At 41.7% G+C, this 13,994-nt stretch overlaps 1 protein-coding gene across 1 annotated transcript in view; it reads left to right on the forward strand.

Moving 5' to 3' along the window:
- The window catches only part of znf423 (zinc finger protein 423), a 112,704-nt gene extending 100,397 nt beyond the window's left edge, over positions 1-12,307 (forward strand). The window contains exons 20-21 of the mRNA XM_028408405.1: positions 220-335; positions 11,468-12,307. Coding sequence (XP_028264206.1) covers positions 220-335; positions 11,468-11,497 — 146 coding nt within the window. The 3' untranslated portion in view covers positions 11,498-12,307. The remainder of the gene's footprint in view (positions 1-219; positions 336-11,467) is intronic.
- Positions 12,308-13,994: the final 1,687 nt, after the last annotated feature.

Here is a 13,994-nt window from a genome sequence, read left to right on the forward strand (position 1 = left end):
AGTCATCTTCTACAGACCGCCCCAGAACATGATTGGTTTTCAGCAAACCTTGAATTTAGCCAATAAAACCGCAGTGACTTTACAGGCTGTCATTATAATAGACAGTAGGACCCTCATGGACACACACTTTATTTCTGACATATTTCAGTTGCAGTAAACTTTAAGCGACTACTTCATATAAACACTGTGTAACTGGTTCTGTCTTCATCCTTCTCTTAGTGTTTGTGCAGGCCAACAAGCTTCAGCAGCACATCTTTGCCGTCCACGGTCAGGAAGACAAGATCTATGACTGTTCCCAGTGTCCACAGAAGTTCTTTTTTCAGACAGAACTACAGGTAAGACACCTTAATACATCCTTATCATTGGCCTAATTCTCTGTCTGTGAGCCAGTGCGGGTGAATTATGTGTTTGTGTGCAGCCACTGATATGCTACTTCACACTTTGCCATTACTGTTTTTTTGTCAACTCATATTCTAAACCAGTCTCTATTTTTATTAAGCCTATACCCATCTCTCTCTATATAATAAATGTATTTGTCCTGGTCCTCCCAAGTACTTCATAGAGCCTCTATATTCACTGTTTCTCCCCGCTTTCATATTTATATCTCTCCTCATGAGGTCTGTGCAGGGTTCTGGCAAGCTTCATGTCATTAGGGTCCAGACACATTAGGCGTGTGTGTGTGTGTGTGAGTGAATATAAGTCACCCAAGAGTAGGTCTTAGGCCAGCTGTGGCCAGGTCTGTGATGATATAAACCTTCCTGTCTTCTTCCATCTCCCAGTACTGGTTTGGACTAATAATTTCCAAGTTCCTCAGGTCAAACCTTGGGCCAGCTAAAAGTAATATCTGTAGTGTCGGCCTTATTAACCATACATTGCAGTTATTACCACTGTCTTTGTGGAATGCGCACACATATTTCACTTTTTTTTGTGTTAAAATACAAAATATGTGTGTCTAGTATGTGGTGCCGGTAACTTATCGACACTGTCAAAAAGCACAGGTGCTTGACAGAGTGATGTGTCATTAACAGTGGGTCTGAAGGATCTGAAAAATGATCAGGGTTGTTTTATTTACCCACACACAGGGAATAGTAAAAATATACAATGTCAAATATATATTTAAGATATAAGGTTTGTGAACAGCTTTTAATTTTTCCTCTAATCACAACAGGGCATTAATTCAATAGAATAATGAATGTGAACATAATCTTGTGTGTTAGTCTGCCTTCTCACACATCAATTTTATATTTTTACTGTTTTAATTTGGTCTTTTCTGATAGATTTTCACTGGCTATAACCTCTCCAAAAAACTTTATTGCAAGCAGTAATGCCTATGCTTAATAAGTCTGAGCATTACTGTATACTGCATACAGTATAGCATACTGTAATGTTGGTGTGTGCAGGCCGAGAGCTTTAGCCACAAGAAAGAAAAAAGAATACTGGTAAAAAAAATATTTTTAATAGTGGTGTTTAGAGTCTAATAAGGCCTGTAACTCCTGCTACATACACACACACACACAAACACACACATACAAAGTGGCAGTGATATAAGGCCAGAGGTGGTGGGCATATGGCTGGCCAGTCCATTTAACAGCAGGGTGACTGCTGGACCCTGTCGGTTAATGTCCACACACACAGGCACAACTAACGCCTCACACACTCCTTCTAACTGCAACACTCCACTGCACACATACACATGCACACACCCCTCTCCCTCCTTATCCCAGATGACTGCTCTCCTGCCATCTGACCAGGTCACACAATGTCTTCATAGAGTGATGAAGTGAAAGGATCAGAGTCAGAAAATAGCTAAAAATTCTGCAGGTTTAATCTGCTTTAGTGTTTCCTCAAGCTCCATCAAGACTTTATGACTAAATCTGGCAGGCCTGAACTGTGGTATTTTTAGTGATTTGCTACTGTATCTGATGGCCAGGGGTTAGTAGCTCAACTTGACTCAGCAACACAAAATGCTCTATCACCTTAGCTAAATAAGATGGTTCCGATGAGTTTTATTCTGCTGTTTTCAATCCAGCTAAGTTGTGCTCAGTTCAACTTCTTTTCCTTCCCCAGCTCCTTGTACAGCTTCCTCTTAGGCTGTTGCACTGTGGCTATATCCATCTTGTTACACTTTGGTTCTGGCCCAAGTGTGTGTGTGTGTGAAAACTTGCAGCCCTTGCCTGACCTGCCACAGCTCCATTTCCCCATGGGAGGGCTCTCTAAGTGGGCTAGACAGAAAGGCTGACTGGGGGAGATGGAGAGCTACAACCATGGAGGTTAATGCCACTGCTAGCAGTTATCACATGTGCGAGTCTGTGTGTGTGCGCGCATCTGCCAGAGTAAGTGGAATAGGGTAATTTGTGTGTGCGCGCGTGTTTTAATGAGGTGCGGATGGATGAAGAAGGCTGGTTGGCCAGCTAGAAAAGGCTTTGGCCTCTTTCAACCCCTCAGAGGGGCCATATGATGTCCAGCTCACTCTCTGGTTCTCTCTCTTGCTCCCTCACACACACACTCACACTCAAAAACCCATGGGTCATTGCAACATGGACACACCGCTGCATCATCCTCTCTCCCTTCAGACTGCACTCCTAACCCTTCTCTTTCCATCTCTGTCCCCTCCCTTTGCATACAAAGTCCTCACCACACTCTCAATCACTTGCTTTCACATCATTCTATCCATCTCTGACACATACACACCACAGATTTCACTTTCTCTCCCTTCCTGTCTCTCTCCCTCCTCCTGTTCTGTCTTCTTCCTTCTCTCTCTCTCTGACTCCCCCAGTCTGTCCCAGAAGAACCAGCCCCTATGCATATTTTAGCCCCTCTCCTCTCTTCCTCTCTTCTGTGCCTCTCCCCAGTGCCCCATAAATAGTGCAGACGTAAGCTGGTAAATAAGAGATGTTTTGGTGTGTGTCTGCATGTGTGTATGTGAGTGTGTAAATAAAAAATGCTGTGGCCCTGATCAGTGAGGTCCTTCCGGATCTCTCTCTGCCTTTACTCCCAGACTTCACAGACATATTCCTCATTCTCTCAATTTTAGTTTCTTCCTTTCTTCCTTTTTTTATTACGTTGGTCCTTTTTCATTTACAATTAGCTGGACTAACTGATTTTTTTAATAGTCCAATAATTTAGATTCAAATAACACTCTAAACCATACTTTAGTGTGATTGTAACATTGCATAATTCCCATTATTTTTTACACTATCCAAATATCTGCATAAGCAGTAGTTTTAGGATTTATAAGGCCTTTGTTTCCCTCTTGTGGAAGTATCACAAGTTCAAAATAGACCTTCAGCTCTACTTTAGCGCCGACTCTCTACTGCGTTACACTCCCTGACAGTTCTTCTTGATTTTCTTCGAGCCTCCAGGGGGTGCTATACTGCAGCTTCTGCCCTCAGTGCTTCCTTCTGTCCCTTGCTTCATCCATCACTCTTTTACCCCTCCCCAATCATCCATTTTTTTTCCTGTTGTGTGGCTGTTGCGCTACACCATTTTCTTTAGCACTAGTAAATATTTAAACATTGCTAGATGGGTGGACTGCTGGTCAGATGAATAAATAGATTGATCTTAGTGTGTGTGTGTGTGTGTGTGTCCCTACTGTCTCACTGGTGTTGAATATTTGAGAGTTGCACATGCACATAGAAAGCTGTTCCTTTGTAGACACAATTAAAAGAACCTGCAGTGTATGAATGCATGACAGGATGATGGAGACCTGCAAACACACATAGTGCAAAAGTCTAAGTACATGAGGTTTCATTTTGCATTTTAAATTGCAGCACTTCCCATCGTCTCTCTCTAGACTCTATACTGTTAATTATTATGGAACTAGTAAATACAGCTGCAGGAATAGAATATAGCTATGCGGTAATGAATAAAAGGTTTATTTTTGTGGTTAATGCAGGACACAGCAGAGCTTAACCGACATGTTCACTGTCTGCAGTTGGTTTGTGTGTGCATGCACGTGTGTGAAATGAGCTGTGTTTAGCAGTCTGTCTGTGAATAATGTTATCTTTGTCTTTGTCTGAATCTAAGAGCTTCCCCGTCTGCCTCTAACTGAATTATGGAAAGATGTGGATGTGGCTGAAATGGCAATAGGGTTTATGTATGTGTGCATTTGTGCGTGTGTGTTGTGTCTGATTGTGAGTACTGTGTCAAGTCATAGTGTGTAGTCTCTGATCCATGTATCCCCTGGCTCTGTGTGTGTGAATAGATGTGTGTGTGAGTATGAATTTGATCCGTAGATCCCTGTGGCGTTCCAGGGGAGCATACTCAGCTGCCCCACTGCTCACTGGGAGACTCTGTGTTATTAGAATGGGGACCTGGGACACACACACACACACACACACAAACACACACACATATTCTTCCCTCCCCAAATCCCCAGACTTGAAGGTTTTTTTTCAGCAGGGAAAAAAACAGACAGAAACAAAAATGATTCAAAACAAAAGAGAGGTGGAGAGGCAGATCGAGAGTCAACAACCCAGACAATACTACTGCTACCACCACAGAACCACAACTACTACTTATTCTGGAAGTACTCTTATTATAAAGCTGTATAAAAATGGCTTATTGTGATAATAGTTTAAACATGAGGCAAACACTAGATAAAGAACTCAGCCAAAGTGTGGGAAAGAAAGCTTAAAAAGTGTTTCTGTCAATACAACTAACTGTCCTTAGACTTCCAGACCACCTAAGGAAAAATTGCATGCAAATTGTGTCCGTGGCTGTTAACACTGTTGGAATTTTTGAAGTCTTCATCATTTCACACTGTGAATGCAAAGCACATTCTGTTCATGTTGCATTTAAAAAGAAGAAAGGAAATCTCAATATGGCACCAGTTAATCATCTGGAAATGTATTTTTTTTTATGGTCGTACACCTTTGTGTGTGTGTAGTTATGCTTTTAGGTACTTAAAAAAACAGCAAAAAAGATGCACACCATGAGGAAGGAGAGAGGAGGGAAAAAAAATCCAAAGTAGTGACTTGTTGCTTTGTAAATCAGTGGAACAGAAGGATGTACGGAGACAAAGACAGGCAGCGAGGAGAAGTGGGGGAAAAAGATAAACAGTGTTTGAGACAGATACAAAGGAATTACAGTATTTGAGCCAACACCTGGAGGGTTTCTAACAGCTTGGACCATGTTCCTGTCATTCGGTTTGTGTGTGTGAGAGTGTGTGACAGGTAAACAGAGGTAATGTGTCATAGAAAAGGACAGGCTCTGCATGGCGCAGTGTTCTATCAGCCCTGCCAAAATACACTCACAGGTATGAGCGTGGCACTCGCTACCACACAGCACTGTCTGTCATTCATTAGTTTGGCTCATAAACTCATTCTGCCACAAATTACATGTTAGCTTGTCTGTGTCAGCAGTTGGTTTATACATTTATAATTTCTCTGATGTTTCCTGTTATTCATCAGTTTCATTCACCCTTTTTTTGCATGTTTATCAATCGTTCTTTCTGCTCAACACCAGACCAGATAAAATCTGAATCACACTGTGGTTCAGTCACTTAAACTGTTATTATTATTTTTTGTTTACTTTGAACTAAGTTTTTTTTGTTTTGTTTTGGTATATGTTTGTTTTGTTTGTTGTTTTAACTAATTTGTTCTGTTATATGTTGAGATATCAGATATATAGAAAAAGTCCAGAGGGCCAGGATATGCAAACTGTTTGTTTGTTTGTTTGTTTTCCTTGGGTAACCTCAGTAAACTCTCCAAGACATCACACACTGTAAATATTCAGTCAAGAACTCAGATATTTTTAATCAATTATAAGTGAATAATAAATTGATTGAGAGTAGTTTTGTAAACGTTATGCATGTGTTTAACTTAACTACAAGCCACCAGTTAAAACTTGCTGAAATGGTAGAGTAAATGTAGTACCATCATCAAGAAATTAATTTCCATATATATTTATACCGCAAAAAGTAAATCACAATTAAAATAAAAAACAAATAGGTCTGTGGTATAACTCTGTTCTACATACATATATAGTACATGCCCAGTATTTGAGATATGCCAGTTAATTATGGTCGTAAGTCAGTGGAGGTTGTAGCATTAGATATATGACCAGTGCTATATGATCACTCGGTGCTTCTTCTAGACATGGGAATGACATAAAAAACAATAGCTGGCATGCTCCTACACACACTCAGCTGATGCTCTGCTCCCAGTCTTCCTTCCATCCAATATCCATTTTGTTTACACTTAACTCAGCTGTGTGGTTTGTTTATCAAAGGCCTTTTCAATCAACCTTTTTGCAGCTATGTAACACCAAAACCTCCACCCATTTACTTATCCATTATTTTACATCTGAGCTCCATATGTTTCTCTTTTTTACTTTAGAGTGCATAATAATAATAATTAAAAAAAAAAAGCCGGCCCCTTAGGGATTGGTGGGGATTGGGCGTGTGCAGTAATATGACAGTGACACGGAAAGCCAGCACGCTCTGCTGAATTGCGAGCACATGTGTGTGTTGGATGAATCATGTCTGTGCATTTATTTGTCCGTCTGTAACCTCGACCTGCACTTTTTATTTTTGTGTGATTGTGTGCGTTCTATACATGTCACATTTTCAGTGTTTTGACTTTGTATGGGTGTGTTTATGTAGGCTATATGTGTCACTCATGTACGTTCTCCAGTCCTCATCTGGCACTCAGGTTTGTAGTCTGTAAGGACAGCATTCCCTAGCAGTGTGTGTGTGTGTGTGTCAGAGAGAAAGAGAGAGATATCGTTCACTTGAACCTACAAACATTTTTCTCTGTAATGGTGTGACTCGAATGTGTCATGCGGTGCTCAGGAATGATCGGTTATTTCTGCTGGAGGTGAGGTCACTTCCTCTTTTTGTGTAACGGCTTCCAGCAGGGAGTCCTCACCTTTGCTGCCGATCTGGTGTAGATTCATGCGTAGTTGTGCATTTGTGTATGCCCTTCATGCTGTGAATGTATTTTGGGTTCTGTTTACTAGTCCAAACCTGGCTGAATGGGCCGTTAGCAACAGGAGAGGGGAAGTCCCCGTAGGCAAACGAAAGGGAGCGAGCGCTCCAAACAGGACATAGCCAGAGAGGTCACCCTGGTTGTCGGGAGAGAGGAGAAAAGAGAGGGTCATTGTGATAGTGACGAGGTCAAAGGAAGTTTTTGATAGATACTTCAATCATTTAAAACAGGAGGAAAACAAGAGATGACGGGAAAACATGGGGACAAAGACAGACAGAGAGAAATGGAAGAGTTGGGAGTGGAGGAGGGAATACGTGTCAGTGGGATGTTAAGGGCAGGGGGTGCGTTTATTTTTGATCTACTCCCGAGGCAGCATCCTGTCCTGGGCGGGTGGGGCTAAAGACAAGCCAGGGAGCAGAGGAAGAGGGCTAAGACAGCCCATCTGCTAGTCCCAGACACACACACACACACACACAGACATAGACGTGCTCATGCTGTTGGAAGAGTGTCAGCTCTGAGCTATAAATACACTGAACCCAAAGAAGACCACAAGGCGACTAAGGTGATTTTTCATTTGGTGTTAAAAACAGCAATGGAGATGGGGCACGCATACACACATGCACACACACTTAGAAACACACAGGATTTGGACTGCCTCCAATTACCCCCACACACACACACACATTTGACACAAATTCACGCACTGACAGACGCTCACTGATACATCTAGGCAGCACACACACACAGACACACGGCATTGTTCCAGGAGCAGTGCTTCCTCTTCCTGTGACTATTAGAGACTTGGCACCTGTGTTTGAAGGTGTAGTTGTTACATCATTACAGAACCTCAAAATGTTTGTGTTTGTGTGGATGTTCAAATAACTGAAAGAAAGTTACTTTGACTTGAAACAAGGCCAGTGAGTGATGCGGTGAAGTCTTTAAGGCAAACATACTTAAAATATGTCTTTGTTGTATGGATAAGTGTGACCACACACACACATGCATATTGAAGGTGACAACAGTTCTCATCAGTATATGTGTGCAGGGCAAATTAGATTTTCTCTCATCTCCATTGGTTCTTGGTTGCTTCTGTTGTCCTGTTTTCGCCTTGTATTTGTGTGTCAAGAATTGTGTGTTCTAGTCTTCTATCCTGCTTTTTTTGGCACCATAGGTCTGTACATGCATGTGCTCCTAGCTGCAAATGTGTGCATCTATTCCTGTGTGTGTGTGTGTGTTTTAGTGGTGCGCGGGGGTAATGCGACAGGGCCATATTTCCCCTGGGCCCATGGCTCTGCAGGCTTTAGCCTCGCTCTCTCTAAGCAGTTTAGGAAAAACAATGACAGGCCTCTGTATTGACTGGTCTGGTCTGGCCTGGCCTGGAAGACAGGCTGTTCCCACTGCAGTGTGCGCACCCTCTGCTACGATAAGGAACCACTGAAACATGGTGGAATTATTTAAAGCCTTTAAGAAAATGATCATCACATTACTAAGACCTGACTAAATTGTCGTGAAGGCCTGTCTCATCTTGAACCTTTATTTTTGCAGTCTTTATTTTCCATTTCAGCTAGTTTTGCATGTTTTTTTTTTAATCTCATTTTAGCAGGAAGCCATGCTCTGGTTGTTCATTCATGTTATCTGTTTTACATTAAAACAGGTAGGGCACTTTGTTGGAAGGCTTTTATTGTGAAACAATTTCAGGTGTGGTTGGTGCAGGTGTATTAAAGAAGCACATTCAACACTAAATATAAAAACACTCCTCTCCTTTACTCCCTCCTCTTCTGTCACCCATTTTTTTCTGTAGAATATATCAATTACTCTGCTGTAGAGCAGATGTCACACTGTGACACACACACACATACACACTCACACACACTGATCGATTTCACTGCTGCATAATCAATACCAAGCCCCCAACAACTACGTAAATGAAGAGAAGTAACCGGGAGTCTGCGTGTGTGTGTGTGTGTGGCAGACTGTCATCCACTCGTCCATTACATTCTTCTCTCATCTTTCTCCCTCTCCTCTCCTCTCCTCTCCTTACTCCTCTCCTCTGGGCTATTTCCAGCAGGCCTCTGCAGCACTGTGAGCTCCTCCAGGGAGCGACCATGGCCTTCCTCCATCCCTCCCTCTTTTTTCTCTGTCCTTCCTTTCCATCCCTCGCTTCATCCACAAATCAATACACCAGCAGTTGGACCCAAAGAACCTGAGGGAAAACAGAAGCACACATTCTCTCTCTCTCTTCTCTCTTTCTCTCTATCTTTTCCTCTTTAATTCCTGCTTTCAGTCCTTCAGATATTATTTTTCCTGTTCATTCACTTTTCTAATGAGAAAGGGAGGCTATCATTTCACCTTTATGAACTTGTCTCATCTATGACCTCTAATACTGAGCTCATATATGAGACAAGTTCATAAAGATGAAGTGATAGCCTTCCTTGCTCATATGTGGTCACATAAAGAGGAATGAGCCTGACCTCTTCTGGCTACAAGAGGGAATGCATCCTGCTACCGTTGTGATGGAACGGAGGGGCAGGGATGAGTGAAAACAGTATAGTGAGAGGCAGCAGACAGAGAGAGAGGAGGGTTTTCTTTCATAATGGGGTCACTTGCTCCCAGTGAGATCTCCTTCCTCACTAGAGAGACCTCCACACAAACACACTCACAGACATACGGAAAACAGACACTTTTTTTCACTGTCCCATTCGTTATTTTGCTCACCCATTCCTCTGAAACCCTGCATGTGGCTGTCTGAGTGTGTGACTATGTGTGTACTATGTGTGTGTGTGTGTGTGTGTGGAGACCTCTCTCCAGTGTAGGGCATTATTACCCCTTGCTTTCCTCTGGACAGGCTAGCTTGGCCTCTAAAGCCGAGTGGCAGACACACATACACAGTCGTACAGCATACACACATCCTCTCTCTTTTACAGACACACACACACACACACCAAAGGGCTCAACAAAACATGCACAGCAAGATAAGGGCCATAGAATGACAAATAAGTATTTATCAACCCCAAACCACGTATAATCCTTCACATTTCTGTCCCCATCCACCCCTCCTAGTCTCTCTGTTCTCCTCATCCCCCTATCCCCTCCTCTTTTTTTCGTTCTGCCATCCACTGTTCTTTTTTGTCCTTTTTTTTTCTTTCCGTAGTGGGGCCTATCTGTGTGTGTGAGAGAGAGCGATTAATCTGAGAAAGCTGCTTTTAGTGGTGGTGAAGGTTTGGGGAGGTGGTGTTGGGGGGGCGTTGATTGGGAAGATCTCACTGGGAATTTGTGTGTGTTGTTTGTCTGTAAGTGAGAGTGTGTATGTGTGAAGAAGGCTGGGATGATAGGGAAAGATTTCAGAGGGAATTTGTGTGTGTGTGGTGTGTGAGACCGAGTGAGAGAGAGAGAGAGAGAGGTAGGGAATGTTTCACAGGGAGAAAGCTGTACTGTCTGGGGAAAATGAGGAGAGGGGAGGAGGAAAGCATCCTAGTGGAAATTTCTCTGATACACACACACACACACACACAGACATTTCCAGAGAAATCATTCCAATCATCTCCCCATCGCCTACACACACTCACAGGCACACACACACAGACAGTATCTCCCCAGCTTTAGATGTTATGCTAGCTAAGTTCCAAACCAGCAAATCCAGATTATCATGAGTTCACTTCCCCATTGTAGCTGATAGGGAACAGCCACAGAGGACTGTAGTGTGTGTGTGTGTGTGAGAGAGATCATAGGAGCATAAAGTATATTTTTGTGTACAACCTTCCTAACACCCATGGATTGGCTTGTACATGCCTGTGTGTGTATTGTTTCATTAGGAAAGTATAAGTGTATATGTAAACCGCAAGCAGATCTGTCTGTAAATCTGACTCTTACCTAGAGAACATCTGCATCAGTCTCCCTTTGTCCTCTCACTGTTGTTGTGAATTCTAATTGTGAAAAAAAAAGGGTAGATTTTTGTGCGTTGTGATTATGTATTGATGTGTAGTGCGTTGATGCCTTTAGAGAGATGTGAGTGTAGGCGTCTCAGAGGTATGGAGACGCTTTCTGTAAAATATTAATCACAATATCAAAAGACACCAGGGTTTCACAGATCTCAATAAACAAATGGAGGCGTCGGGTTGCCACTGATAAAAAAACAGAACAAATACTATATTGTCTCAGTAACTTAGCACTGGACAAAACAAGGTTTTGTGGCATTTGAGGACATCATATTTGTCCTAATGTTCAAAAATGACATAGGATCAGAGAGAATTTTGTATCAACCATAGCACATTTATACTGTCCCTACTATGTTGCTGAGTTGTTTCCTTATCTTGTTCTATCCCCTCCTATTCCCTTTCTCGTCTCCCGTCAGACCATGTATAAAGCATGGAGGCCTTGCTGTCTGTGCTGTGGGAGGCAGTTGTGTTTCTGTTCTTTTCTGTTCTATTATTGGGTGGGGGGGCAAGTGGAAAACACTATGCTCATGTTGCCCATTATTTCTCTCATCATGTGTTCTCACTTTTTTCTCCCTATCTCTCCCTCTTCCTCTCTCCCTCCAGAACCACACACTGAGTCAGCACGCGCAGTGAGACCGAGGCCCGGCAGGATCTCTCAGCTCAGCCGGGGCCCCCGACCCGGAGCCGGCAGGGGACCCCCATCTCCACATCACAGCCAATCAAAGTGTCATTTGCTACTCACATGTAAAACTCTAACGATCGCGCCACTGGGTGCGGCTATTAGGAGCAGCGGGGGAAAGGAATATTAATGGGATATGCTATTAAATAAAGAAAGGAAAAAGTGGGTGAGGAAAGCAGTAAGAGCTAGATGAAGGAAAGAGAAGGGTGAACAAAGGTATTGTACGTGCAGTATTTTTTATTGTCCCTGCCAACAACTCCCCCCCCCCCCACTTTCTTCCTCCTCCCCTTTTCCCCCTACCTTCCCACCAGTCACTCCCTAGGTCATGCATTTTATTTTTTTTAACAAATAGAAAATAAAAAAAGGAAAGAAAACACCCTTTGTTTTTGGATTTTTTAAATAGATTGTAGGAAAAAGCTTCACTTTCTTGTCCCCTCAGTTGCTTATTGTATTCATAGGTGCCAATTTATTTGATTTATTTTTTTTCTTTATTCCATATGCGCTTATTTTCTTTGTTTTTCATTTTTGTACCTTTTATTTCTTGCAGTAAGTAGGTACTTGTGCTGTGTTGTGATTGTTTGTTTGCCAGTCGTAATATTCCTAAATCCCCCCCTCTTCCAAACTCCTCATCCTTTTTATGATTATTGTTATATATATTTTTTCTTTTTGTAATTACAATGAAAAAAAGACATCAAAATAAAGCGCAGAAAACCATACAGATGTTCCTTTTTTGGATTGGGTTTTCCAGTCTCTATGGGGCCTATAATGGTTATTGTAAAAATGAATATCATCGATTTCAGTGCGTCTGGTCAATGACTGCTTTTTAAATGTGAATTAACCAGATTGCAATAATCTAGTACAGAAAACAAAAAACAAATGAATAAATGAAAAATGAAAAATGGTTGTGTGATGTGAATTTATTCTGAAAAAAAATAATAATAAAGGGATTTCTGAGTATTGATTTGCACAAAAACTGTAAAGTTTTCAGTGTGCATTCCTAATTTGGAATCTCCATTGCCACACACAGAAGAGTGTCTGTGTGTCAGGAGCTCTGGGACTGTGCTGTGAGCCTGTGCAGAGTCATTAAACCGTGGGACTTCTTTCACAAGGTAACAGTAGGATTGATCACACATTGCCATGATCTTGTATGAATATATCTGTTAGAAAAAGACACACACTGGTTTTTAGTGCAGTGTGTTTCTACTGTCCAAACAGAGCGCTAACATTTCTCCTCAGACAGTGTTCAATGATATATTTTGAATGCTGACCCCACATATGTAATGCATGATGGTGAAAATTTCCTGTATAAGGGATCTTGACAGTACAATCACATTTGTTGATAAATGACTGACTTAAATCATGCATCATTTATTTCAGGTGTTTTTCATCACTTCAGTAGCTTGAGTGAGAAATCAAAAGCACTTGAACGCAGCCTTAAAGATGACTTCACAGTTTAAGCTTTAATGTTGGTGCTCTTATATTGTTGGGGATAGATAATTGATACTCATGCTTATCGTACAGCCAAAAACTTACAGTAAGAGTCGGCACTAATGCACCCATGCCGATGGACAAGTGTAGGCTCTAATTAACAAGCATGAAGACGATGAAGTTATTTTGTGTTGCATTAATGTACATTTTAGGACTATGATTCATGTTTAACTGCCTGATAGGCAGATTTTATCCTGTCATAGATTGTATATAAAAAAGGACAACATGAAAGCTAGACCAAACATCCACCTCACCTCCTCAATGTTAGTGGATGGGACACGGACCCAACTAAAAACTGCCCTTCAAATACATTTTTCCAATAGATTGTTTATGGCCTGTTAGCCAGGTAGCTGAACATTTCATTTTTGATGGCTTCAAATTTAATTAGACATTGTCAGCTAAAAAAAGGATGAAGTGACATCATGGTCAGCAGCTGTGATTGACAGCGGCTGGAGTGGTCACAGCACAGACTGTATATAAACCACTCCTTGGATAGTTCCATTTAATATGTTTGAGTGAGCCTTAGCAGTCTGTGTTGTATGGGGGAGACAGAAGTGGGGAGCAGCCAACCTATGTAAAAGATGCAGAGAATGGCAGCACCTGTAGGTGAGATGTTTCGGCCTTGATTTTGACCTTGTGCACCATCTTTATATATTGCTTATGTATAGGTTATTTTTGTAGGTGATCCAAATGGAGCTGGGCAGAGATATTTTATACAGTTTTAGAGAATTATAGGGCCAGCAGGAAAGTCTGAGAGATCATCAGATGATGAATGAGCAAAAGTAAAAATCTGCAAGACAAGTGTGACTAATTTTAATATTAATAAAGCTTAAATAAAAAAGGAGACGTAGAAATAACAATGGTGCAGAGGAAGACTGTTTTTCTAATAAAAGTGCAGTCAGTGTATTTTAGGTACCACGTCCACTTTCAGTTATGACTGGAAAATGCTGACGGTCCCTATCA

This window comes from Parambassis ranga, chromosome 6 (assembly GCF_900634625.1).
Source record: "Parambassis ranga chromosome 6, fParRan2.1, whole genome shotgun sequence".
NCBI classification, from domain to species: Eukaryota; Metazoa; Chordata; class Actinopteri; family Ambassidae; genus Parambassis; species Parambassis ranga.